General features: G+C 40.8%; 1 protein-coding gene across 1 annotated transcript; it reads left to right on the top strand.

Annotated features, from left to right (window-relative positions):
* The first annotated feature begins 4,441 nt into the window (after nt 1-4,441).
* On the top strand, nt 4,442-26,979 carry PDCD2L (programmed cell death 2 like). Its single transcript, XM_082605822.1, has 7 exons — nt 4,442-4,595; nt 4,709-4,875; nt 5,031-5,091; nt 6,371-6,744; nt 7,701-7,811; nt 12,309-12,457; nt 26,530-26,979. Exons 1-7 carry the CDS (start codon nt 4,488-4,490, stop codon nt 26,658-26,660), a joined length of 1,101 nt encoding a protein of 366 aa, XP_082461948.1. The 5' UTR covers nt 4,442-4,487; the 3' UTR covers nt 26,661-26,979.
* Nucleotides 26,980-27,169: the final 190 nt, after the last annotated feature.

A 27,169-nucleotide genomic window follows, 5' to 3' on the forward strand; every position in this document is an offset into this window, starting at 1 on the left:
GACGGTCCCTTGAGAAGAGAGTAGGTGGAGTGGGGCATAATCCAAGTCACGAGGGCAACTTGGCCTCTGTAATTGTATCTTTTCTACATCTTCTTACACTCCTCACCCCTGTGGCTTTGGAGGGATTGTATACTTCTGTTCACTGGATAGTTTTTAAAACCACATTGATATTTTGTCTGTTTTGGGTGAATTCCTGGCTCAGATCAAGGGTGACCACTAACTCCTGGCCAGATGCTCGGGTAATTCTTTCCTTTTATAAGATAGACAGTTGAAAAAAAGGATTTTTGAAGAAACTATATTTTTATCTTCTATTTAAGGTACTTCTATTCAAGATACTAAATATTTCTGGCCAATTTAGCAGAAAAGAAATTTTATTTAAAGAGTTGATAGGCAGAGTTGATGGGCAGAATTGATGGGCAGACTAGAGGCTGAGCTTTCCAGACCTGCACCTTAGGCCATGACACAGAATGATCTGGACTGGGAAACTGCTGCCCCTTTCACAAAGCCCTGCTGCCCTCAACCCTGTCATCAGGCGGCCTTCACCCCATCTTCTGGGCTGCCTGCATTTGAGTTGTCCTCTAGCTTGGACACATGCCTTCCTCAAAATAGGGAAAAGTCAGGACTTGTATTTTTAATTCCTATAAAGAGAAGACAAACTGCACCCATGAATGCTCAAAGAAAGGAATACTCTGAGTGTAGAAAGTGACCATACAGGTGCAAATGTCCACTTAAAATAAATAATAGAAATTGTCCGCACTCCTCATCTTCCTGTTGGTGAAGTGGAAATTGTTTTTTTTTAATTCCAAAAGTGAATGCCCACTTCTCTCCCACTTTTGCAGAGGTGATAGAAAGATGCTCTTCAACAGTCAAGCTCTGTTGAAGCCCCTGCTGACCCACCTCCTTTCTTATTTTTTTTTGGGGGGGGGGCGCCTCACGGCATATGGGATCTCAGTTCCCCGACCAGGAATCAAACCTGTGCCCACTGTAGTGGAAGCGTGGAGTCCTAACCACTGGACTGTCAGGGAATTCCCCCACCTCCTTTCTTAATACAGCTGATGAAAAGTGAGCTATATTCCCATCAGAGGCACTGCCTCTATTACAAAAGAGCAAGCACACAAGTCTGTAGAGAGGAAAATTCTAGGTGGCAGACCCTCTCAGGCTAGCTTGTCTTCACATGAATGATCTTTTAGCAGTGGGCCCACTGAGTTCCTCTTGGCCAGCTGCCAAGTCTCATGTCTTCCCTTAGGCGGGAGCACCTGGCATATGTCAGTTGGCCATGTGTCCCTTGGCCCTCCCTTGTTCTGCTCATCACTGCCACTGTCATCACTTACAGCTTCCACTTATCCTGTGGCTGCCAGTTGTTGCAAGTCCTGAGCAGTATATTAGAGTTCTGCAGAGGAACAGAACCAATAGGATATGTCTGTGTATCTCTATACAGATATATGAGGAGATTTATTATGGGAGCTGGCACACATCATTATGGAGGCTGAGAAATCCCACGATATGCTGTCTGCAAGCTGGAGACTCAGGAAAGCCAGGGCTATAATTCAGTTTGAGTCTGAAGGCCTGAAAACTAAGAGGCCACTGGTGGGAGGCCCAGAGTCTAAAGGCTTGAGAGCCAGGAGCTCTGATGTCCAAGGGCAGGAGAAGATGGATGTCCCAGCTCAAGAAGAGAGAGAATTTACCCTTTCTCCACCTTTTCTCTTCAATCTCTCATCAGGTTGGATGATGCCCACCCACATTGTTGAGGGCAGATCTTTACTCAGTTTACTGATTTAAATGCTATTCTCTTCTGAAGCACCCTCACAGATAATCCTAGAAAAAATGTTTTACCAGCTATCTGGGCATCCCATAGCCCGGTCAAGTTGACACGTAAAATTAACCATCACAAGCAGCCCTTCAGGTGAGACTGAAGCAGCTTTCAACATCTTCATTCCGTACTTCCTCAAATACAAACTGTATCACAATTTGATGATTTGTGTGAGTTTGTCAGGAGGTCCAAACCCTACAAAATCATGAATTAAGTTAGACACTTCAAGTCTCACACATGCAAGCACTCCTTACGTTGTTCCAAGGACTCCACGATAATGTCAGTGTCAAATTTGTCGTTAAATTGCTTCTGAAATTCCAGAATGGGGCAGCAGTTAACATCTTGAACATTCCTCTTAAGTAATAAGGCTTCATGCTGCAATCACACTTTGATCAAGAGGCTGTAATAGGTTATATTAGGATGTAAACAGATGACACGTTGGAGAGAGCTCAGTAACTGTTGGAGGAAATCTTGCTGTGTTAGCAAGAATAAGATTTGTTTTTTTTTAATTTTTGGCTGCACCACGGGGCATACGGGATTTTATTAGTTCCCTAACCAGGGATCACACCGGTGCCCCCTACAGTGGAAACGTGGCATCTTACCCACTGGACTGCCAGGGAAGTCCCCAAGAAGAATTTTGAAGTTTGTTTCTTCTTGGAAGAATTTAGAAATGTATCCTGGGAAACATCAGCTAAAATAACAAGTATCTACCAAGTCATCCAGCCTCTTTGGCTAGACCTGAAGTGAACAGCAAGATTGGACTTCACAGCACCTTTAAAGCCATCAGATTGGCAGTGGTAAACCAAAAGTAAACTGGTTTCACCTCCAGGTCCTCGCTGGGGCTGGAGCCAAACATCAGGAGGCACCTGTGTCCTCTTTTTTTTTTTTAAACTATTTATTTATTTATTTATTTATTTGGGCTGTGCCAGGTCTTAGTTGCTGCCTGTGGGATCTTCGTTGTGGCATGTGGCCTTCTTAGTTGCGGCATTCAGACTTCTTAGTTGTGGTATGCGAACTCTTTAGTTGCAGCATGCATGTGGGATCTAGTTCCCCCACCAGGGATTGAACCCGGGCCTCCTGCACTGGAAGCACAGAGTCTTACCCACTGGACCACAGGGGAAGTCACTTTCTTTTTCTTTTTTTTTTCTTTTTTTACACACCATGGTATGAAGCCTGAAATAGTGCTTCTGCAACATGCTTTTTTAAGTCCGGTTTATTGAGGTATAATTTACATATAGTAAAATTCATCTTCCTTTGGTGTACAGTTCTGAGTTTTGACAAATGTATACAGTCATGTAACAAGCACAAGTGAGATATACAGCATTTTCATCACCCCAACAAGTTCCTGGCACCTTTTGTGGTCAACCTCTGCCCCCTAAACCCCTAAACCCAAACCCTGGCAACCTCCATTTGATTACAAAAAGTTCACCTTTTCCAGAATGTGGCCTTTTGTGTCTGGCTTCTTTCACTTAGCACGGTGTTTTTGAAATTCACCTATGTGTGCCACAGGCATTTAAAAAACTTTATTACCGAAAATTTCGAACATATAAAAGTCAAATAGCATAAGAGACCACCCTGTGCCTGACACCAAATTTGAACAATTATCAACCCAGGGCCCATTTTATTTCATCTACAGTCCCGCCCATCATGTAGCAAATCCCAGATATATCATTTCATCTATAGGCATTTCGATATGTCTTCTCTAAGAATTTAGGGCTTTCTTCGGGGGGGGGGAAGGGATAAATTGGGAGACTGGGATTGACATATACACACTGCTATATATAAAATAGATAACTGATAAGAACCTACTGTACAGCACAGGGAGCCCTACTCAATAATGGCCTATATGGGAAAAGTATCTTAAAAAAAAAAAAAGAGTGGATCTATGTATAACTGACTCACTTTGCTGTACACCTGAAACTAACAACATTGTAAGTCAACTATACTCCAGTAAAAATTTAAAAAATAATTTTAAAAAATAAATAAAAATTTAGGACTTTGTTTTTTTCTTTTTTGGGAGAGGGGCTTGTTAACGACAGTGCTGTTATCCAACTTATTTTATTTTTTTTATTTATTTATTTTTCACGCACCGAATGGCATGCGGGATCTTAGTTCCCTCAACCGGGATCCAATCCGCGCCCCTGCAGTGGACGCGCGTAGCCCTAACCGTTGGACCGCCAGAGAAGTCCCATATCCCACTTATTTTATTTTTTTTATTTTTTTATTTTTTTTGCGGTACGCGGGCCTCTCACTGCTGTGGCCTCTCCTGTTGCGGAGCACCGGCTCCGGACGCGCAGGCTCAGCGGCCATGGCTCACGGGCCCAAGCGCTCTGCGGCATGTGGGATCTTCCCAGACCGGGGCACGAACCCTTGTCCCCTGCATCGGCAGGCGGACTCTCAACCACTGCGCCACCAGGGAAGCCCCCCACTTATTTTAGATAAAACTTTTTGGCAAGACTAGTTCACAGTATAGGGTGCCAACTTCCTTTAGCAGCGCGCACCACGAGCCAAAAAACCTCGCCGCTCCGCGATTTTCACCTCAGGGCTCCAAACTGTAACCCCGGAAGCGGTCTGAAGGGGGCGGGGCCGTCTCTCAGGCGTAGGCGGTGCGCGTGCACAGAGAGGCGCACCCTCTCGGCTGCCGTAGTTCGCCTGTTCAGGTGGGCGTCTCGTCGTTATGGCGGCCCTTCGGAAGCCGGTGCTGCTCGGGCTTCGAGATACTGCAGTGCACGGCTGCCCCAGGGGGCTGGGCGCCTGGACCGCGAGCAAGCTGGGCGGCGTTCCGGTGAGGTGGGGCGCCGGAGCCGGGGTCGGCGGGTGCTGGTGAGGGCTACGGGGTGAGGGAGTGGGCGAGGTCTCGGGTAAGAGTCAGGGTCTGAGTGCCTCCCTTGCCCTCAGGACGCCCTGCCCGCCGTGGCAGCGCCGAGGCCAGTGTGTGAACTTTGCAGGCAGCCGCTTGCCCTGGTCGTGCAGGTGTACTGCCCGCTGGAAGGCTCCCCGTTTCATCGGCTCCTGCACGTGTTCGCTTGCCCCCGTCCAGGGTGCGCTAGCGGCAGGGCGCGCAGGTAGGCGGGGAAGTCCCGGATCTGCCCACTGGACTTTATACCGAGTGGGAGGGAGCGGGGGTGGGGGGCCAGCACCCGGCGCACCCGGAGGGGACTGGTCAGTCGGCTGGCAGTCGGCGATGGACCCTTCACCGCAGTTTTTCTTTTCTATGAAGTTGGAAGGTGTTCCGCTCCCAGTGCCTGCAAATGCGAGAGAAAGAGACGCAGGACGCTCAGGTAAAGCGCTTGTGACTATCATATGATCTGCTGTAATTTGAGGGTATTTCGATTAAGACAAACTTTAAGCCATGTTCTTTGAAGTACTTTGGAATGGTTTTTGCTTTTTTATGTTTATTTTTTATTACTTTTTCTTATTAGTCATCCATTTTATACACATCAGTGTATACATGTCAATCCCCATCTCCCAATTCATCACACCACAATTTGCTTTTTTTTTGAACCATAAAATGGTACTTCCTTAACGTCTTGTTAGTTGTTTTAATTATGCACTGAAGGCATGGAAGCACATAGCTTACTGATTTTTCTGTTTGGGGAAAAAGTATGGGTGTGTATATACACATCATTATATATGTGTGTGTTTATAGTAAATATACTTACTGTGATAAGTATATGTGTATATAACAAACATTTAATACGACAAAACTCGAATTTATTAAATTTAAAAAATCAGGCAAGTTGGTAGCTGCAGAACAAAATTCAGCTTCCCTTTGCCTGTGAAGGCTGCTTTATATATACACTGAATTCTTAATGTGTGCCAAGCACAGTACTAGCAATACTGGGAATAAAAAGGTGGTGTCTGCCTATATTTGTCAGGGTTCAATTGCAGATAATAGAAAAGCACTTTGACTTTTTAAAGCTGAGACAGACTTAAAATTAGGTTTTTACTAACTTATTTGGATAGCCTGGAGGAGATGACACCAGGAGTGACCTCCAGAACCACACCTCAGAACTGGCCTGTCGAGGAGCTGCTAACCTCTCTTGCAGTCAGGAAACTGAGATGCGTTCCGGTGAATGGAAGCTGCCCTGGTCAGAACTGTTGACTCCAGAGCCTTGCTGTCTCCATCTACAGATCAGCTACCTTTTGCTTCATGGCCCCTTCTTCCACTTCACTTTGTCTCAAGTTTGTGTCTCTCTCTAGACACAGACAGACCCCCTGATCACACCTAGGACCCCAGGTGCTTAGGAGTCTGGGAAATGTAGTTCTTTCTTACCATGTGCAATACATGAAGCACAACTGAAAGAGATGTTGAAGAAACCACCATACGGCATTTGCCATGGTGCCCCTGAAAAGGAAACACAATATTTGTCACCTCCAACATGCTTTTGAGTAAACGGGGTCCAGGAAGTTGAATCAGAGTGTGCCAGAGTGGAGGGCGGGGGGTGCTGGTGTTAAGGCTCCCTCAGGAAGGTGAAGGGATGGGTGGCTCAGGAAGCCAAGGGAGTAGGTGAGATCACCCAAGTGTGCTTGAACCACATTCACTGGATATTTTTCCAGAAACAGGAAGATGGCCTCACAGCTGAGGATTGGTGTGATGGTGCAGATGACTGGGGAAGCGACAAGGAGGAGGCGCCTCCACCACAGGTTATCTCAGATTTTGGAAATGATTCCAGCCGTGCCAAAGACAGAGACTGGACTGCCCAGCTCCAAGACCTCCGCCTGCAGGATACTGTCCCGGGTGCTGCTCCTCCTGTGCCTCCTGGGGAAGGGATGGCCTTGCCTTCTGTGCTGCCACAGTTCCTGCCCTACTACATCTGTGTTGTTGATGAGGATGACTACAGGGACTTTGTCAGTCTAGATCATGCTCAGAGCCTTCTGAGGGAGTATCAACAGAGAGAGGGAATTGATATGGAGCAGTTGCTTTCCCAAAGGTGAGAGTGTGTACTGCTGAGCGTGAGAGGTGATTTGATCAGGAAGCTGCCACAGTAGGTACCCTTTGGTTTTACCCTCATATCTGGGGAAACTTTTTCAGGCAGCACTTGTGTGTGTAGGACCTTTCTGCTTCACGCCTCTCAGATGAGAAAGGGAGACAGACAAGGGGATCTTACCAGCCACACTGGAGTTAGCTTGAAAACACTTTGTTCTGTTTATAGGGACCCTCAGGAAAGTGAACAAACAGAAGTTAGGAATACCAAGTATTTACGCAAGATGTGTTTACTGTCTCTTTAACTTTTCTGTTTTTAAATGTATAACAGAGACAGGTAAGTTAGAAAAATGCCATTTGTTTATTGACTCTTGGCTGTGGCTCAAGAACTGGCCTAGGACCTCAGAGACCCTCCCAGAGCCTCAATTCTCCCCTGTAAAATGGGAGTGATACTGATATCTGGGTGGTGTATCTCTTCACATGGTTTTTGGAGTTAAGTGAGAGAATAGGTCTTGAAAGGCTTTATAAACCAAAACCCTCTAAAGAAGTAAGAATAATCACTTTGCTATTATAATAGAATTACAATAGGATATTTGGAGAGTTGATCTGGTTCTTTACCAGAGCTGTATCATTTGTAAGCTTTTTCAGAATACTGTTGGAGTGTGTGAAGAAGTGTTGGTGTTTGAAAATAATCCATAATGGAGGAAGAAATGGGGAGAGTCAGTGGACATAATGACTTTTTAAATTGCAAATAATTATCCAGAGTTGAAAATGGCTAGGAAGCAGGGCTTGAGAGAAGGGTGGCGGGGGGTTACTGATATTCATTATAAAGTAGTAAATATATGATATTTACATTATGTGCATATATTACTTTGGTAAAGTTTTTAAAAATTGTGTACTTTTCTAAATACTTTAATACTCTGGATATATACAGGCAAAAGTGTTTTTTGCTTCTCTTTTTAGTCTTTCTAGTGATGGTGATGAAAAATATGAGAAGACCATAATTAAAAGTGGAGATAAGATGTTTTACAAATTCATGAAGAGAATTGCTGCTTGTCAGGAGCAGATTTTGAGGTAAAGGCACATTTTTTTTAATTGTTTTTCTTGATTGTAAAAGTAATGTATATTAGTTTGGGAAACACAGGGAAGTATAACAAGAAAACCAAAATCTACAGTATTCCTCAAACCATGAAGCTGAGATTTTAGTTTATTAAGTTCACTTATTTTTTATGCATTTGGATGCACACATGTAAGTAGGTTTTGTGTATTTAAAAAAAAATAATTGGGGTCATAGAATATTTATAATTTTTCTCTTTTCTTTCTTTAAAAAATATTTATTTATTTATTTATTTAGGCTGTGCTGGGTCTTAGTTGCGGCCCGCGGGAGTTACGGCCCGTGGGATCTTTGTTGCAGCATGTTAAGTTGCAGCATGTGGGCTCTTAGATGCAGCATGCAGGCTTCTTAGTTGCAGCATGTGGACTCTTAGTTGCAGCTTGCAGGCTTCTTAGTTGTGGCATGCAGACTCTTAGTTGTAGCATGCATGTGGGACTTTAGTTCCCTGACTAGGGATGGAACCCGGGCCCCCTGCATTGGGAGTGCGGAGTCTTACCCACTGGACCACCAAGGAAGTTCCTTTGGGATATTTTTATAATGGCAGTTCTTGGTGACCCTTGGATATGAGAGTAAAAGAAGGCAACAGAAGTGGTTTTGAGCTTCTGGCTTGTGAAATTGGGTGAGTGTTGATGCTATTCTTGAGATGGGGGTTTAGGAGGCTGTTATCTGGGGTGTGGGGTTTTGATTTTTCTTGAACTACAGAGTGTGTCCTTATCAGTTTGACTTCCATCTTTGTAACTAAATCTTTGTTAGTTATAATAATTTTGATTTTATTTCCCCTGTGCGTTCTACTTTGTAAGTTTCATATATTGAAGACATAATACTTTGTAGTTAAGTAACAAGTGCTCATAGGATATTGAATCATAGGTCTTGGAAGTTCATTGCCCAGGTCTTCCATTTCTACCTGTGGGTCTGTGGGCGAGTCACTTAGCCTTTCTTATCCTCAGTGCCTCATCTCTAACGTGAGGATGATGATACAACTACCTATTTCATAGGATTCCTATGAGAATTAAATGAGGTGATGAGGCAAATACTCTGTAAAATATACGTAAATACTGGCTGTTGTTTGAAATCCACTATGCTATGTTTTGGGGAAGCAGAGATCTGTTAGGATCTCTTTTTTTTTTTTTTTTTTTTTTTTTTAATTGGCCGTGCTGCGTGGCTTGTGGGATCTTTTTTTCTTTTTCTTTTCTTTTTTTTTTTTTTTTTGCGGTATGCGGGCCTCTCACTGTTGTGGCCTCCCCCGTTGCGGAGCACAGGCTCCGGATGCGCAGGCCCAGCGGCCATGGCTCACGGGCCCAGCCGCTCCGCGGCATATGGGATCCTCCCAGACCGGGGCACGAACCCGTATCCCCTGCATCGGCAGGCGGACTCTCAACCACTGCGCCACCAGGGAGGCCCGGCTTGTGGGATCTTAATTCCCCAACCAGGGATTGAACCCGGGCCCTCGGCAGTGAAAGTGCAGAGTCTTAACCACTGGACTGCCAGGGAATTCCCTAGGATCTCTTAATAGCACTGGCATATTTATGAATTCTTCATCATCTTAGGACAAGGGTCTACTGAATCACCTAATTTCTGTAAATTCTTTGGCGGTAAGGAGAGTATATAACTCTCATGCAAAACATAGTGCCCATCTATAGTAGGTATTTGGTGGAGCCAGCACCTTTTCAAATGTGGTACGGTTGGAAAGAACCTTGGTTTAGGTCTTAGAAGACTTGGCCTTGGGCAGATGACTTTACCTTTATTTTCTCTTCTGTAAAATGGGCCTAATACCTACTTTACAGCATGTTTGGAAGGATTCAGTGAACATATTCATTCATCCAGCAAATATTTATTGAGTCTATTTAGATGCTGCAGGTACAGCAGGAAATGACACAGAGTCCGTGTTTTTATAGCTTTAGGTTTCTAGTGAGGGAGGTTAAAAATAAATAGACGGGGCTTCCCTGGTGGCGCAGTGGTTGAGAGTCCGCCTGCCGATGCAGGGGACACGGGTTCGTGCCCCGGTCTGGGAAGATCCCACATGCCGCGGAGCGGCTGGGCCCGTGAGCCCTGGCCGATAGGCCTGCGCGTCCGGAGCCTGTGCTCCGCAACGGGAGAGGCCACAACAGTGAGAGGCCCGCGTACCACAAAATAAATAAATAAATAAATAGATAGATAGATAGATAGATAGACGTGTTGTATGATTTCCACAAGTGATAAATGAGGAAAATAAAACATAGCTATTATAAGTAGAATGTCAGAGAAGCCTCAGAGGAAATGACATACCCAGCAGGTTATAGTATATAAAAATAATGACATAGGGAAAACTTTGAAAAATGGGTCCAGTTAAAGTGGACAGAGTAAAATCAAATGGTCTTTCTCCCCTAATACCTGATACGATGAATATAAAAGGTAAAAGTCAGCCCAAAATAAAATAGAAAAAAAACAAGTATTAAAAAGAAAATTCCTTTCATCAGCATTGAAATAAGGAAAGGAATTTAATACCATAAAATTCAGAGTGGCAGCTCAGGATATAATATCACTAGATGTCTAATACAGTTCTGGGTACCTCACATGTATTTAAATATTTATTTTTGTAATTAATTTACTTTTCACAGAGGAAGGTAGAGAAATTTCTGGAATGGTTTAGTGTGAGTTCTAACCATACAACCTTCTTCTTTCACCTCTTCAAAATACCCTGATTAGCCCACAAAATCCTGAGAATTGCAGTAATAATCTTGAATCTGGAAAGAAGCAAATAGGAAAAGAATCTATCTTCTGCTGTAGCGCTGTTGGCCAGAGAACTGGGTGTGGTAGGGTGATGATGCAGGGAATTAAGAATTGCCTCTCAGAAGCAAAAGTTGTTGACTAGTTACAGTAATGATAAAGAGGTCAAGGACAATTTCTTCCCCATTAAAATGGGATCTCCCAACATGTAAGACATTTTACACTATCTGAGAAGTAAAAGTGAAACCCAGATGTTCTAGTAGATTGCATCTAGTCTTACAGAACCATATCCCCACCCCACTTCACCTACAGAAAAGTAGAAGAAATGAAAAATATGCTTGGAGAAGGGGAAAGGAGCAGACCTCTGATATGAGATAGACAGAAAATCAGTAAGAAAGCCCACACACCGTTTTGGAGAAAACAGGTGGTCTAAACAGAGTTGCCCCCTTCAGGCATGAGCTAGATGAAAAGTGGCATGCTGCTCCTGTAATCATATTATCGACAGTAAAATTAAATGAATAGTACAAACAAAAAGGAGCCAAGAACCATATCTGGAAGAAAACATAATCTGAGAACACATAATTCCCAGCAGAGTTTTCAAGATATAGAAGAACTTTGTAAGAAAATACATTCAGCAAAACCCAAGAGCTCAAAGTTGAGAAAATGAAGTAACTATGAGATGCCAAGGGAAATTGAGTTGCTAAAGAAACCAAGCCACACATTACATATTGAATAAATTTAGAAATAATAGACTTGGCTGAAAATCGAAGTATTGATGTGGTGAAAAGAGTTGTGAAAATCTAGTGAATGCAGAAGAAAAATACAAAGCAATTAGAGAGAAGGTGATATCTATGGAAGGTTGATAAATATAACTACTATAAGGATAATTGGTGTCCAAAATAGAGAACTCAACAAATGGATGAAAAACAATACTCAAAGATGAAATAGGAAATTTTCCCCAAAATGAAATAAGAACTGAATCTGCAAATATTAAAGTACAAGAGTGATTGAAGTGAGAGACCTAACCTGGTGGTGGTTTTAAAAGTATTTTCGATTAAGGTCTTACCGTATAGCACAGGGAACTATATTCCGTATCCTGTGATAAACCGTAATGGAAAAGAATATGAAAAAGAATATATATATATATATATATATATATATGTATAACTGAGTCACTATGCTGTACAGCAGCAGTTAAACACAACTTTGTAAATCAACTATACTTCGATAAAAAAAATAAAGTCTGTCTGATAATTCCATCATTTTGGCTGTTGATCTCCTGGTATTCACTTTCTTTATGGGTCAATTTTTTCTGCTTCTTTGAATATCTAGTAACTTAAAAAAATTGTTTACTGGAAATGGTATGTTAAAGAACAGTAGATACTGAAGTTAATATTTATTCCTTAGGGGTATATGCCCCTTCTTCTGTAAGGCCACTACTGTGGGGGGCTGAGTCTTCTTAATCTGCAGTTGAGCTGAGTCTGGGCTTTGTTGCAGTTTTAGTTAGATTCAGTTCAACATTAGCTTTAGTGCCTTCATCTAGACTTGGTAACCATTGATAAGAATTCAGATATCTTGCTATGATATACAACCTTGCAGCTAGTTTTCTGGGCCTTTGGATTTTCTTTGCTCTCTGGTTTTGCTCCGGGTACTCTCCAAGAAAGAAACAAAATTTGCAAAGCGTGGTCTTAGATGTTGGAATGTGACTTGTACGTGGCCCTGATTTATGGTTCTTTATTTCCTTGCTCTAGGTATTCCTGGAGTGGAGAACCACTTTTCTTGACTTGTCCTACATCAGAAGTCACTGAGCTCCCAGCCTGCAGTCACTGTGGAATCCGAAGGATATTTGAGTTTCAGCTTATGCCAGCGCTGGTCAGCATGCTCAGAAGTGCTAATTTAGGTAATAAGCCGTGTATTTATTTGAGTTTGTGGGTTTCTAGCACTAATTTGGAATTATTTTAAAAATGAAAGACTATTGTTTCATTTTTGTTTCCTTATAAAATATAAGCATATTACAAAAAATTTGGGAAATTAGAATTATTATTATTTTTTAAATATTTATTTTATTTTTAAATTTTCTTTATTTTTTTTTTGGCTGCTTCGGGTCTTAGTTGCGGCACGCGGGATCTTCGTTGAGGCGTGTGGGCTCCTCTCTAGTTTGGCATGCGGGTTTTCTCTCTCTAGTTGTGGAACGTGGGGTCCAGAGCATGTGGGCTCTGTAGTTTGTGGCATGTGGGCTCTCTTGTTGAGGCGCGCGAGCTCAGTAGTTGTGGCGTGCGGGCTTAGTTGCCCCACAGCTAAATTAGAATTATTTTAAGGAAACATGTTGCTTCCATTTGGGGCTATTATAAATAAAGTTACTATCAACATTTGTGTACAAGTCTTTATATGGACAGGCTTTTCGGTAAGTATCTAGGAGCAAAATGGTTGAATTATATGGTAGGTGTGTGTTTAACTTTTTAAGACATTGCCAAACTGTTTTCCAAAGAGGTTGTGCCACTTATATCCCAACCAGCAATACATGAGAGTTGCACATCCTTGGCAACACTTGATATGGTCTGTCTTTTTCATTTTAGCCAGTCTCACAGGTGTGTAGTGATGTCACGTCGTTTTAATTTGCATTTCTCTAACAACTAATGATTTTGAGCATCTTTTCATGTGTTTATTTACCACTATATGTTTTCTTTGGTGAAATATCTGTTCTAATCATCTTCTCTTTTTAAAAATTGGATAGTTTGTCTTCTTATTATTGAATTTTGAGAGTTTTGTATCTATTCTGGATACAAGTCCTTTAGTATATAATTCATAAATATTTTCTCCAAGTCTGGCTTGCCTTTTTTTATTTCTGTTTCTTTTGGTATGGACTTTATTCTTTAGAAGCTTTCAATTTACAGAAAAATTAAGAAATAGTACATAGAGTTCCCATATACCTCACACCCAGTTTCCCCTTTATTAACATTTTACATTAATATGGTACTTTTGTTACAATTAATGAAGCAGTATTAATACATTATTAACTAAAATCCATAGTTTATTTAGATTTCCTTAATTTTTACCTGATACCCAAGAGCCTGTCCTGGATACCACAGTGCATTTAGTTGTTGTGTCTCTTGCCTGTGATGGATTTTTAGACTTCCTCATTTTTGAAGACCTTGACAATTTTGGGGAGTACTGGTCATTTACTTTGTAAGATGCCCCTATATTGGAATTTGTCTGATTTTTTTTCTTATAATCAGAATGAGATTATGGGTTATTGAGAGGAAAATCACAGGGGTAAAGTGCCATTTTCTTCATGTCACACATGATATCAAGGGTGCATCTTTATACATTGGCTGTTGATGTTAGCCTTGATCACCTGGTGTTTCAGGTTTCTCCACTTGAAAACAATTCCTTTTTCTGCCCCCAGTCAGAATAAACTGACTTGTCTTTTTATTCTCTAAGCAGTGTCCTTTCAAAAAACAGTTTTTAATTTTGAAGGACAGTTGATTAATTTTTTCTTGTATGGATCATGTTTTTAATGTCTTGTCTAAGAAGTAATTGCCTAGCCCAAGGACACTAGTTTTTCCCTAGTTTTCTGTTTTACATTTAGATTTATGTCCATTTTGAGTTAACTTGTACATATGGTGTGAGGTATGGATCCACTTCGTTCTTTTCCATGTGAACATCCAGTTGTTTCAGCACCGTTTATTGATAAGGATATTCTTTCCCTGCTGAATTATCTTTTACCTTTGTTGAAGATTGGTTGTCCATACATGTGTTAATGTGTTTGTGTCCTCTCTATTCTGCATTCTGTTCCGTTCATCTGTTTTTCTGTTTTGACACTGCTACCACACTGTCTGGACTACTGTAGCTTTGTAGGATTTGTCATCTGGTAGTGTCAATCTTGCAGCTTTATTCTTCCTTTTCAAAGATATTTTGACTCTTCCAAGTCCTTTGCATTTCTGTGTTTTTAAGAATCAGCTTGTCAATTTCTTTAAAAAGTAAAAGGCATTCTGGGGTTTTGATTGGGATTGCATTGATTCTCTGGATCATTGTGGGGAGAATTGATATCTTAATGTTGAGTCTTCCAACTCATGTACATAGTATGTCTTTCCATTTATTTAGGTTCTCTTTAATTTCTTGCAGCAGGGTCTTATACTTTTCAATGTATAGTCTTGCACATCTTTTTTCAGTTTTGTCTTAAATGCTTTTTTATGCTATTGTAAATGGCATTTAAAAAATTTCAGTTTCTGATGTCTGCTGCTAGTATATTTAAATATAATCGATTTTTTAAAAGATGTGTTGTAAAATATACATACTTAAAATTTACCATTTCATGGTCATGAAGAACCTAGGGGCAAGATGGCAATAAAGACACAGACCTACTGGAAAATGGACTTGAGGATATGGGGAGGGGGAAGGGTAAGCTGGGACAAAGTGAAAGAGTGGCATGGACATATATACACTACCAAATGTAAAATCCATAGCTAGTGGGAAGCAGCCGCATAGCACAGGGAGATCAGCTCGGTGCTTTGTGACCACCTAGAGGGGTGGGATAGGGAAAGTGGGAGGGAGGGAGACGCAAGAGGGAAGAGATATGGGGATATATGTATATGTATAGCTGATTCAGTTTGTTATAAAGCAGAAACTAACACACCATTGTAAAGTGATTATACTCCAATAGAGATGTTAAAAATAAAAATTTACCATTTTAGCCATTTCTTTAAGTGTATAGTTTAGTGGCATTAAGTATATTCACAATGTTATGTAAACATCACCACTATCTGTTTCCAAAACTTCTTTGTTATCCCAAACAGAAAATCTGTACCCATTAAGAATTAACTACTCCCCCACTCCCAGAAAGGAATTAATGCCCCCATTTTCTCTTCCCCTAGTCGCTGGTAACCTCTATTCTATCTCTTTCTGTCTGTGAATTTACCTATTCCAGATACCTCATATAAGTGGAATCATACAACATTTGTCCTTTTGTGTCTGGCTTATTTCACTTAGCATAATGTTTTCAGGGTTTGTCCATGTTGTAGCATGTATCAAAATTACCTTCCTTTTTATAGTTCATTGTATGTATATACAAATTTTTTTCATTCTTTAACTTGATGGGTTCCCATCCTTTAGCTATTATGAGTAATGCTGCTGTGAACATTGGTATACAAATATCTGTTTGACTCCCTGTTTTTAGTTCTTTTGGGTATATCCTAGGAATGGCATTGCTAGGTCATTTTTAGAGCTGTAAACACATACATTGAAAACAAAGAAAAATCTCAAATCAATGACCTAACTGTTTACTGTTTAAGGAACTAGAGAAAGAAGACCAACCAACCAAAGCTCACGGAAGAAAGGAAGGAATAAAGGCTAGAGCAGAGATCTTAAAGGATAATATAAAAACAACAGAGACAAGTGTTCAAAACCAAATTTTTTGGTGTGGGTTCTTTAGGATTTTCTACATATAAGATCAGATCATCTCTATTTACTAATATATATTTTATATATATACACACACACATATTAGTATTTGCTAAATGTAATGATTTTACATGGGACGGTGGCTGATTACATTTGATCTTTATGACCATTGAGTATTCTTAGGTGTATCTAAAGTACTTTTAGAACAGACATGAAAATATTCCATCTACTCATCGAATTCACAAAACATGTTTATTCATTGTACAATATTTTAAAAGGTTAGCGTGGTTTAATTTTAGAAGCAGAAATTCTGTCCCTTAAGATGATTAGTTGACCAAGGCACATATCCATTTTCTCTTTTATTTCAACAATCGGTAAACTTTTCTTCTGTGGTTATGGAAGTGTTCTTAACATGAACAGACCTTGTCATGTGACATATTTGTTTACCATGGCCTACTTCTCTTTTTCAATCAGAAACAAGGAAAATTGTTTGCTTTTTGTATTCCCTACTGTATTTCAGATCTAACCTGATTTCTTAGGACCTTTATATATTTCTTTTGAATCGCTTTAAACACATAAGAAGAGATCACTTTTTATCTTTACCTACATCATTAGGTGTATGGACATTATAATAACATGTAGTTTTTACTACACTGAAAATCATTTCAGGCTTTGATCTTGGAGTAGTTTTTCTAAGAGGTGACTTGTTCCTGGGACAAAATATAGCAACAACTAAAATCACTTGCAGGATTGTCTACTATTTTTGTTTCTTTAAATTTGTCAGTTTCGGGGGCGTCCCTGGTGGTCCAGTGGTTAAGACTCCCTGCTTAAGGGCAAGGGTTTGATCCCTCATTGGGGAAGTTCTGCATGCTGTGGGGTGCAGCCAAAAAAAAAAAATTTTGTCACTTTCTGGTAATTATCCTAGGAACTGGTGAGTTCTAGGTATTTTTTAAACAATTCTGATTAGAAAAATCAAGATGAAACACTGAATCTTTGTGGTCAGAAATTCTGTTATCATTATTCTAATATGAATATTTGAGTTGCAGATAATTTGATTTTGATCTGTTAGTGTGGAAATGTAAGCATGGAGACAAAGACAAAATAAAAACAAGCATTCTTGGGATTTCCCTGGTGGCGCAGTGGTTAAGAATCCACCTGCCAATGCAGGGGACACGGGTTCGAGCCCTGGTCCTGGAAGATCCCACATGCTGTGGAGTAACTAAGCCTGTGTGCCACAACTACTGAGCCTGCACGCTAGAGCCTGCGTGACACAACTACTGAAGCCCATGTGCCACAACTGCTGAAGCCCGCGCACTGTAGGGCCCACATGCTGCAACTACTGAAGCCTGTGTGCCCAGAGCCCGTGCTCTGCAACAAGAAAAGCCACCTCAATGAGAAGCCCATGCACTGCAATGAAGAGTAGCCCCCTGTCAGATTTCCCTGGTGGTGCAGTGGTTAAGAATCCGCCTGTCAACACAGAGGACACAGGTTCAATCCGTGGTCTGGGAAGATCCCACATGCTGCGGAGTAACTAAGCCCATGCACCACAACTACTGAGCCTGCGCTCTGGAGCCCGTGAGCCACAACTACTGAGCCCGCGTGCCACAACTACTGAGCCTGCACTCTAGAGTCCGTGTGCCACAACTACTGAAGCCTGCGTGCTTCAGCTACTGAAGCCCGTGTGCCTAGAGCCCGTGCTCTGCAACAAGAGAAGCCACTGCAATGAGAAGACCGCGCACTGCAATGAAGAGTAGCCCCTGCTTGCCGCAACTAGAGAAAGCCCACGTGCAGTGATGAAGACCCAATGCAGCCAAAAAAATTAAAAATTAAATTTTAAAAAAAGAAAGAAAAACAAGTAGCCCCTGCTCACTGCAACTAGAGAAAGCCCACACACAGCAACAAAGACCCAGTGCAGCCAAAAATAAAAAATAAATTAATTAAATAAATTAAAAAGAAATAAATTAAAAAAAACAAGCATTCTTGGAAAAAAGAGATCAGATCATCTGCAAGAGAAATAATTTTATTTTTTTATTTTTAAAATATTTATTTATTTTGGCTGTGCTGGGTCTTAGTTGCAGCACACAGGATCTTTGTTGTGACATGCGGGATTTTTAGTTGCGGCATGCGGGCTTCTTAGTTGCAGCATGCGGGCTTCTTAGTTGTGGCATGTGAACTCTTAGTTGTGGCATGCATGTGGGATCTAGTTCCCCGACCAGGGATCGAACCCAGGCCTCCTGCATTAGGAGCACGGAGTCTTACCCACTGGACCACCTGGGAAGTCCCCAATAGAGATAATTTTACTTCCTTCTTTCTGATTTGTATGCCTTTTATTTTTCTTGTCCAATCGCTCTATATAGAACTTCTGTATCGAATAGAAGTTACAAAAGTAGGCATCTTTTACTTGTTCCTGGTCTTAGGGGAATAGCTTTTTGTTTTTCACCATTGAGTATTAAGTTAGCTGTGAGTTTTTCATATGTATGGCCTTTTTCAGATTGAGGAATTTACCTTCTATTCCTAGTTTATTGAGTGATTTTTATCACTACAGAGTACTGAATTTTGTCAAATGCTTTTTTTCTGCATCAATTGAGATGATCATGGTAATTCTGTGGATTCTGTTCATGTGGTATATTATATTGATTTTGGTATGTTTAAACATCTTTCCATTCTTGGGATAAGTCCCATCGTATCATAGCATATAAACCTTTTTATAAGCTCCTGGATTTGGTTTGCTAGTATTTTGCTGAGGATTTTTGCATCCGTATAAGGGATATTGGTTTGTAGTTTTCTTTTAATATCTCTGTCTGGCTTTGGTATTAGGATGATACTAGCCTCAGAGAATGAGTAAGTAGTCCCTTCTATTCAATTTTTTGGGAGACTTAAAGAAGGACTGGTGTTTATTCTTCTTTAAATGTTTTGTAACATTTACTAGTTATATCCTCTAGTCCTTGGCTTTTCTTTATAAATTTATTTATTTTATTTCTCTTTGGCTGTGTTGGGTCTTCGTTGCTGTGCACGGGCTTTCTCTAGTTGCGGTGAGTGGGGGCTGCTCTTCATTGTGGTTCGTGGGCGTGGGATCTTCCCGGACCAGGGCTTGAACCTGTGTCCCCTGCATTGGCAGGCGGATTCTTATCTTATCTTAGCATTTCTTACAGGGCAAATCTACTGTTATGAACTCCCTCAGCTTAAAAAAAAAAAAAAAAGAAAAGAAAATCTGGTAATATCTTAATTCTCCTTCAATTTTGGAAGATAGTTTTGACAGATACATAATTCTTTATTTACAGTCTTTCAGGACGAAATGTGTCATCCTATTGCCTCCTGGCTTTCATGGTTTCTGAGAAATCAACTGTTAAATCTTATTGAGGCTATCTTGTATGCAACTAGTTACTTCTGTCTTGCTGCTTTCAAAGTTACCCTTTTGTCTTTGAGTTTTAACAGTTTGTCAGTTTAACATTTGACTACCCTGTGTCTGGTGTGGATCTCTTGAGTTTTTGCTGCTTGAAGTTTGTTGAGCTTCTCGGATGTGGTGTTGGAGCTAGTTGCTAAATGAAAGAAGGAACATCTACTAGTGTCTTAATTGAGCTCTTACTAGATGATGAAGTGTTTCACTAGACTCCAGAGTTCCAAAATAGATAGTTTCAGATAGTTCTTCCAGCTCAGTAGCTGCTTTAGTGGAAGATCAGATTCCTAGAGCTTCCTACTCTGCCATGTTCCTTGACATTATTTCCACAATTGATTTTTTTTTTTCTTTTGTGGTACGCGGGCTCTCACCGCTGTGGCCTCTCCCGTTGCGGAGCATAGCCTCCGGACGTGCAGGCTCAGCGGCTCAGCGGCCATGGCTCATAGGCCCAGCCGCTCCACGGCATGTGGGATCCTCCCGGACTGGGGCACGAACCCACGTCCCCTGCATCGGCAGGCGGGCTCTCAACCACTGCGCCACCAGGGAAGCCCCACAATTGATTTTTGTATACTGATCTTGTGCCCTGCAACTGTTCTATTGATTATTTTGTTGATTACATCAGGTTTTGAACATAGACAATCTTGTCGTTTGGGGATGAAGACAGTTACTTCTTCCTTTCCTTAGCTGGCTGTCTTTTTATTTCTTTTTCTTTTCTTTTCTTCTTTTTTTTTTTTTTTTTTTTTTTTTTTTTTTTTTTTTGTCTACTGCACTGACTAGAACCTCAGTACAGTGTTGAATGTAAATATGAGAGCAGACATCCTTGTCGTATTTCTGATCATAGGAGTAAAGCAGTCAGTCTTTAATCGTTAGGTAGCTTAACTGTAGGTTTTTTTTGTTAACTGTAGGTTTTTTGTAAATGCTCTCATCAGGTTGAAGAAGTGCCTGTCTAATCCTATTTTTTTGCGTTCTTTTTTTTTTTTTTTTTTAACAAATTTATTTAATTATTTATTTTTGGCCGCGTTGGGTCTTCGTTGCTGTGCTTGGACTTTCTCTAGTTGTGGCGAGTGGGGGCTACTCTTCGTTGTGGTGTGCGGGCTTCTCATTGCGGTGGCTTCTTTTGTTGTGGAGCATGGGCTCTAGGCGCACAGGCCTCGGTAGCTGTGGCATGTGTGCTCAGAAGTTATGGCTCATGGGCTGTATAGCGCAGGCTCAGTAGTTGTGGCGCATGGGCTTAGTTGCTCCGTGGCATGTGGGATCTTCCCAGAGTAGGGCTTGAACCCATGAACCCTGCATTGGCAGGCAGATTCTTAACCACTGTGCCATCAGGGAAGTCCCTTTGAGTTCTTTTTAATAGCTGTGTATACAAGTATTATTTAAGTCATGTTAGCAAATTGTTGCATGGTAGGTATCTACCAGTTTCTGTTGCCATCAGCCACATAGGAGGTTGTTGATATCCCAGCATCTTTTGCAGCATCTGGTACAAAATTTTGGAAAAGTTTTGCAAATATTATTGTTAAAAATGTCATAACCTAGCAATTCCACCCAAAAGAATTGAAAACATACGTACACCAAAAGCCTGTACACAAATGCTCGTATCAGCATTATTCAGAATACCCAAAAAGTGGAAGTAACTGAAATGTTCATCAACAAATCAGTGTACAAACAAAATGTGGTATCTCCAGTGAGTATTATTCTGCCATGAAAAGAAAGGTACTACATGATAAACGTGCTACAAATAGTTGTGCCTTGAAAACATTACGCTAAGTGAAAGAAGCCAGACACAAAAGACTACAAATTATATGATTCCATTTATATGAAATGTCCATGATAGGCAAATCCATTGAAACAGAAGATTAGTGGTTGCTTGTACCTGGAGGCAGGAGAGAATGGGGAATGACTGCTAACGGGTATGGGCCTGGGGTGTCTTTTTGGGGTGATGAAAATGTTCTGGAATCTGATAGTGGAGATGTTTGTATAACTATGTGAATATGCTAAAAACCAATGAACTGTAGCTTTAAAATGGTAAATTTTATGGCATGTGAATCATATTTTAATTAAGAAAAACACTGTGTAAGCAGCTGCACAAACTCATAATGCCTTTGGTGATCCTTATAAGGATGGCAGGGACAACAATTATGACAGCAAAGTGATAATTATAACAATTAGGTTTAATGGAGAAAAACAATTTTTAAAAAATATTTATTTTTTGGCTGCATCGAGTGTTAGTTGCCGCACTCGGGATCTTTGTTGCGGTGCATGGGCTTCTCTCTTGTGGCACGTGGGCTCAGAAGTTATGGTGCATGGGCTTAGTTGCCCTGCAGCATGTGGGATCTTAGTTCCCCGACCGGGGATCGAACTGGCATCCCCTGCATTGGAAGGTGGTTTCTTAACCACTGGACCACGAGGGAAGTCCCAATGAGGTAATTAAGCCAACTTAAATAATGAACATTCATTCCTTAGGAAAAAACGTTAGTTTTATTTTGCCCTTTTATGTATTGATAATATGTAGTTGCATATGTTTTTTTAACCAGTATTTCTACAAATTAATGTTATTGACACCAATCCTGTGAGCCCTTAACTTTTTGAGATCTTCATATTTTTCTTGCTGAGGTATTTATTCTACCTCTTCCTTGTTTGTTACACATCCTCCTCTTTTTTTTTTTTTAAACTACTTTTGTGTTAGGTTTTCACAGTTCAAAAATGTATGGGTTTCTCTCAGTCTTTATTGTTCTTTTTTTTCTTTTCTTTTTAAAATTCTAAGTCAAAAAGTCTATCTCCTAGTTGTTTTTCTAGGAGATGGCTTTGTAAAATATTTAAATCATTACTCCGTGCAATGTTAAGTTTACTTACATTGTTGTGACACGGATCTCCATAACTTTTTCATCTTTCAAATCTGAAGCTCTGTACCCATCAAATAACTCCCCACAACCCCTGGTAACCACCATTCTACTTTCTATTTCTATGAATTTGACTACTGTAGGTACTTCATATAAGTAGAATTATAGTATTTGCCCTTTTGTTATTGCCTTACTTCACTTAGCATAATGTCCTTAAGGTTCATCCATGGTAGCATGTGTCAGAATTTCCTTCCTTCTTAAGGCTGAATAAATATTCTATCATATGTATATACCGATTTTGTTTATCTGTTCGTTCATTGATGTACACTTGCTTCTACCTCTTGGCTATTATGAATAATGCTGCAATAAACATGGGTATACAAATATCTCTTTGAGATCCTGCTTTCACTTCTTTTGGTTATATACCCAGAAGTGGAATTGCTGGATCATATGGTAATTCTATTTTATTTTATTTTTTCGAAGAACCACCATACTGTTTTCCATAGTGGCTGCACCATTTTATATTCCCAGTCAACCGTGCACAAGAGTTCCAATTCTTCCATGTCCTCACCAACACGTATTTTCTGTGTTTTTCATAGTAGCCATCCTAATGGGTGTGAGGTGCTACGTGATGGTTTTGATTTGCATTTCCCTAATGATTAATGATGTTGAGCATCTTTTCGTGTTAATGACTTATTAGTCATTTTCATATCACTTTATGTAAATGCCTGTGCAAGTCCTTTGTCCATTTTTTAATTGGCTTATTTATTTATTTTTGTTGAGTTGTAGGAGCTGCTTATATATTCTAGATGCTAACTCCTTATCAGATATGATTTGCAAATATTTTCTCCTATTCCACTGATTGTCCTGTGATGCACATAAGTTTTTAATTTTGATATAGTCCAATTTGTCTGTTTTTACTTTTGTTGCCTGTGTTTTGCTGTCATATCCAGGAAATCCTTACCATGTACTTCGTTTTAATTAATTTATTATTTATTTATTTATTTAATGGCTGCGTTGGGTCTTCGTTGCTGCGTGCAGGCTTTCTCTAGTTGTGGCGAGCGGGGGCTACTCTTCGTTGTGGTGCCCGGGCTTCTTGTTGCGGTGGCTTCTCTTGTTGCGGAGCACGGGCTCTAGGCACGTGGGCTTCAGTAGTTGTGGCTCGCGGGCTCCAGAGCGTAGGCTCAGTAGTTGTGGTGCACGGGCTTAGTTGCTCCGTGGCCTGTGGGATCTTCCCAGAGCAGGGCTTGAACCCGTGTCCCCTGCATTGGCAGGAAGATTCTTAACCACTGCGCCACCAGGGAAGTTCCTAGGTAATGGGTTCTTTATTCAAGAGGCCCTAGTTTCTAAAAAGATCCTCTGAAATTAAGAGAATTATATTCATTCCGTATTTCAATTTTGAATAGTACGCATTTGGCTCCTTTACTATAATAGATAAGGAAATGTATACCCTACTCCATCTCCAAATATTTTAGTATCATTTTTGCTTTATCAAGGTTTATAAGTCTGTATTCTATAGCCATAATTCTCACAGCTGTTTAGCCTATGAATTCTTTATTTTGACTGTTCTCTCCTAGCTGGAATCTATCAAGTAATAACCTCAAAGAGGGCTCGTAGGTGTTGTTCTTACTTTAGAATGTGTGTGCTGGTCTGCCTTTATATTTGAAGGACAACTTATGTATAAAGTTCTTAAGCCCCACTTTCTTTCTTCAAAACTTTGTAATTGCCCATGCTGTCAACAGTGAGAGCCCCGCCAGTCCTTTTATCTGGTACCTCCTGTCATCTCCCATGGCTGCGTCTCACCGCGAAGTATGTTTTGGCATTGAATGTTGCTTTGTAGAAGTCTGAGGGTGGACTGATTCCACCCCTCCCACCACTGCCACCTTTGTAACTAACTTTATGCTAGGATGCCCGTAGAATTTTCTTCATTTATGAAGTCCGGGCACTGAACCAACATATGTCTTGCCGTCCCATTGTTCTGTAATCCTTTTATTGTGGGACAGGATAGGTCTTCCGACCCATATATTTAGTTTTTCTTCCTTTTTATTTCTGAGTATCTTTTCTATTGAACTTGTAGCTTTTCTATGGAAGCAACACCAGTTGCTTTGGTCAGCTTTCTCCTCTCAAATGCATGCTTTTCCCTTTCCTTCTACATTCATTGAGATTCTCTCAAGCCTCTTTTTCTACCTGTAATTAAGTTTCACCTGTCTTTTCTGTTTCTTGTGGTTTCTGATGTTTTTCATTGGATGTGTAATGGGACTGTTTTGATCTCCATATACTGTGTCTTTCTCCTCCCCCTCCCTCATCCCCCAAATGTGGCAGGTCTCTGGGCTCATGTATAATACTCAGCTACTTGGTATTTTATTCTATCTAATTCCTTACACCTCCTTCTTTCCTCTCCTGGTGGTTACTAGTACTGAGTTTCAGCCTTCAGTGCCCTCTGAAAACTGCCTGTTGCTCATTCTAGTTGGGAATTATCTCAAATTCACATTAATTTTTCAAAATCAGCTCTATTTTGACCTTTCTTTGTACTGTCTTTGATTTTCTTTCCATTATTGCTGTCTACATTTTTAAAAGGTATTTTTCTTTTGCTGCTGCAAACCAGTTGCCCAACTCCTCCTTTTGACTCCTGTTTTCCTATTCTGATTTCAACAGGAGTTCTTGTTGCTCATGTTCTCTTGATGCCATTCTTCGTGGCTCCATCCATCAATAAACTTCTATAAATTCTTAGGATTTATTTTCTACTTTTTGCCTGTATCCTTTCTTGGAGGTAGTGTTCTGTCAGTGTGACATATTTTTTTGTTTGTTTGTTTGTTTTTGTGGTACGCGGGCCTCTCACTGTTGTGGCCTCTCCCATTGCGGAGCACAGGCTCAGCGGCCATGGCTCACGGGCCCAGCCGCTCCGCGGCATGTGGGATCTTCCCAGACTGGGGCATGAACCCGTATCCCCTGTGTTGGCAGGCAGACTCTCAACCACTGCGCCACCAGGGAAGCCCCAGTGTAACATATTTTAAAATGATCTTCAATGTCAGATAGTCTAGACATTTGTAATGAAGACTAATTGAGACTTTTTGTTTATTTTCAAAGTATATTTTACTGAGACTTCCCTGGTGGTCCAGTGGCTGGGACTCTGTGCTCCCAATGCAGGGGGCCTGGGTTCGGTCCCTGGTCAGGGAAATAGATCCCACATGCCACATCTAAGAGTTCGCATGCCACAACTAAAGATCTCACATGCCGCAACTAAGACCTGATGCAGCCAAATAAATAAATAAACATTTTTTAAAAAAATAGTATATTTTACTGATAAATCTGTGGGTTTTTTGCAATCAGCAGTCACTTTTTGTAAGAATACTGCAACTGTATTGTGACTGAAAACTAGTGAGCACTGTTTTTGCTTTAAGTAATTATTTTTTCAGTGTGTAAGGTAGAATCACTCCCTGTGGCAACGCCAATTATCCTGATATTGAGCCATCTTTTTCCTTCCTTTGTATTATCTTCTAATTGCTTAACCTTTTTGTTTAACAGTTAAGACTTAAGATGTGCCCGGCTCTGTTCTAAGTATCTTACATGTATTGGCTTATTTACTCCTCCTTACAGCAATCTTATCATCATGATAAATATAGTCATTATAACATAGAGGTGAAATCACTTGCTCAGGGTGGTAGAACTCAAGCTCTAAACTCTAAAGTCAAGCAATCTTGTTCCAGAGTCTGGGCTCTATCCACTAAGCAAACTTTGAATTTTTTTTTTTGATGGGTATACTATTTTATTAACATTTAAATTTCACCAAGAGTTCAAGTATATGCTAGCCATTTGTTCAGATTTTTGAAATAAAGACAGAATGGGCAAACAGCTTTGAGGGTGCGATGTATTTAACACTGCACAATATATTCACCAACTAGACAGTCGAAGGGGTGGTATGACTATACACTTAGGAGCACCAAGTACAGGAAGAAGCCCTGGAATTGGAAGAAAAACCTGCCATTCAGGACTGAACAGAGGTCTTTGGTTGCTGACAGAATCTCCCTTGACTTCAGATGTGAGACAAACCAAGGGAGTCTGTCAGTATACAAAAACCACTGCCTTTAATAACAGGATGGACTTGCCAGAACCAATTCAGATTGTGGGGACCAGTCTGAAGTGAGCAGGGTTGGCTGGAGGCTGGAAATGTTGCAGCTGAAGGCCAGCATCGTCAGATGACAGCAGCCATGTTCTAAAAATCGCTGATTTCTACACAAGCTCCTAAGATGCTTTCCCCAAACAGGGCAAACTGTTAATACTGAGTGTATCTCATAAGTTTTCTCTTTGCTGGAATCCTGAATATGTTGTACTTTTCAGGTCTTTCTGTGGAATTCGGAACCATTCTAATATACACATGTGAGAAGAGTTGCTGGCCTCAAAATCATCAGACTCCCGTGGAAGAATTTTGTATTATCCAGGAGGACCCAGATGAATTATTATTTAAGTAGTGCATTTCCTTTTGTGTTTTTTTGTTTGTTTTTTTTCATTTTTGGCTGCGTTAGGTCTTTGTTGCTGCACGTGGGCTTTCTCTAGTTGCGGAGAGCGGGGGCTACTCTTCATTGCAGTGCGTGGGCTTCTCATTGCGGTGGCTTCTCTTGCTGCGGAGCACGGGCTCTAGAGCACAGGCTCAGTAGTTGTGGCCCATGGGCTTAGTTGCTCTGCAGCATCTGGGATCTTCCTGGACCAGGGCGGATTCTTAACCACTGTGCCACCTGGGAAGCCCTTTCCTTTTGTTTATATAAATTAAAGCAAATTTTAATGTTTAAATTGTGTTTTTACCTCATTTTGACTCACAATTTATTAGCTCTTGTTTCTTGTTTCTTTTTGCTTTTTGGCACCCCTGATGGGTCTGGAGCCAGGACTAGAACCTCCCAGCTGTGGGCTGGTTAACCCTTCCAGGGTCAGTGGCCTGTGTCCACAGTGGCAGCTCAGAATGTGGCTCCTCTGTAGCCCAGAG

The sequence above is a fragment of the Mesoplodon mirus genome (assembly GCF_964341445.2).
Source record: "Mesoplodon mirus genome assembly, chromosome: 19".
Taxonomy (NCBI): domain Eukaryota; kingdom Metazoa; phylum Chordata; class Mammalia; order Artiodactyla; family Ziphiidae; genus Mesoplodon; species Mesoplodon mirus.

Coding starts and splice junctions, on each gene's coding strand:
- PDCD2L (XM_082605822.1), top strand. CDS start 4,488: ATGGCGGCCCTTCGGAAGCCGGTGCTGCTCGGGCTTCGAGATACTGCA. Junction 4,876..5,030: donor GCTAGCGGCAGGGCGCGCAG/GTAGGCGGGGAA, acceptor TTTTCTATGAAG/TTGGAAGGTGTTCCGCTCCC. Junction 12,458..26,529: donor GCTCAGAAGTGCTAATTTAG/GTAATAAGCCGT, acceptor TGTACTTTTCAG/GTCTTTCTGTGGAATTCGGA.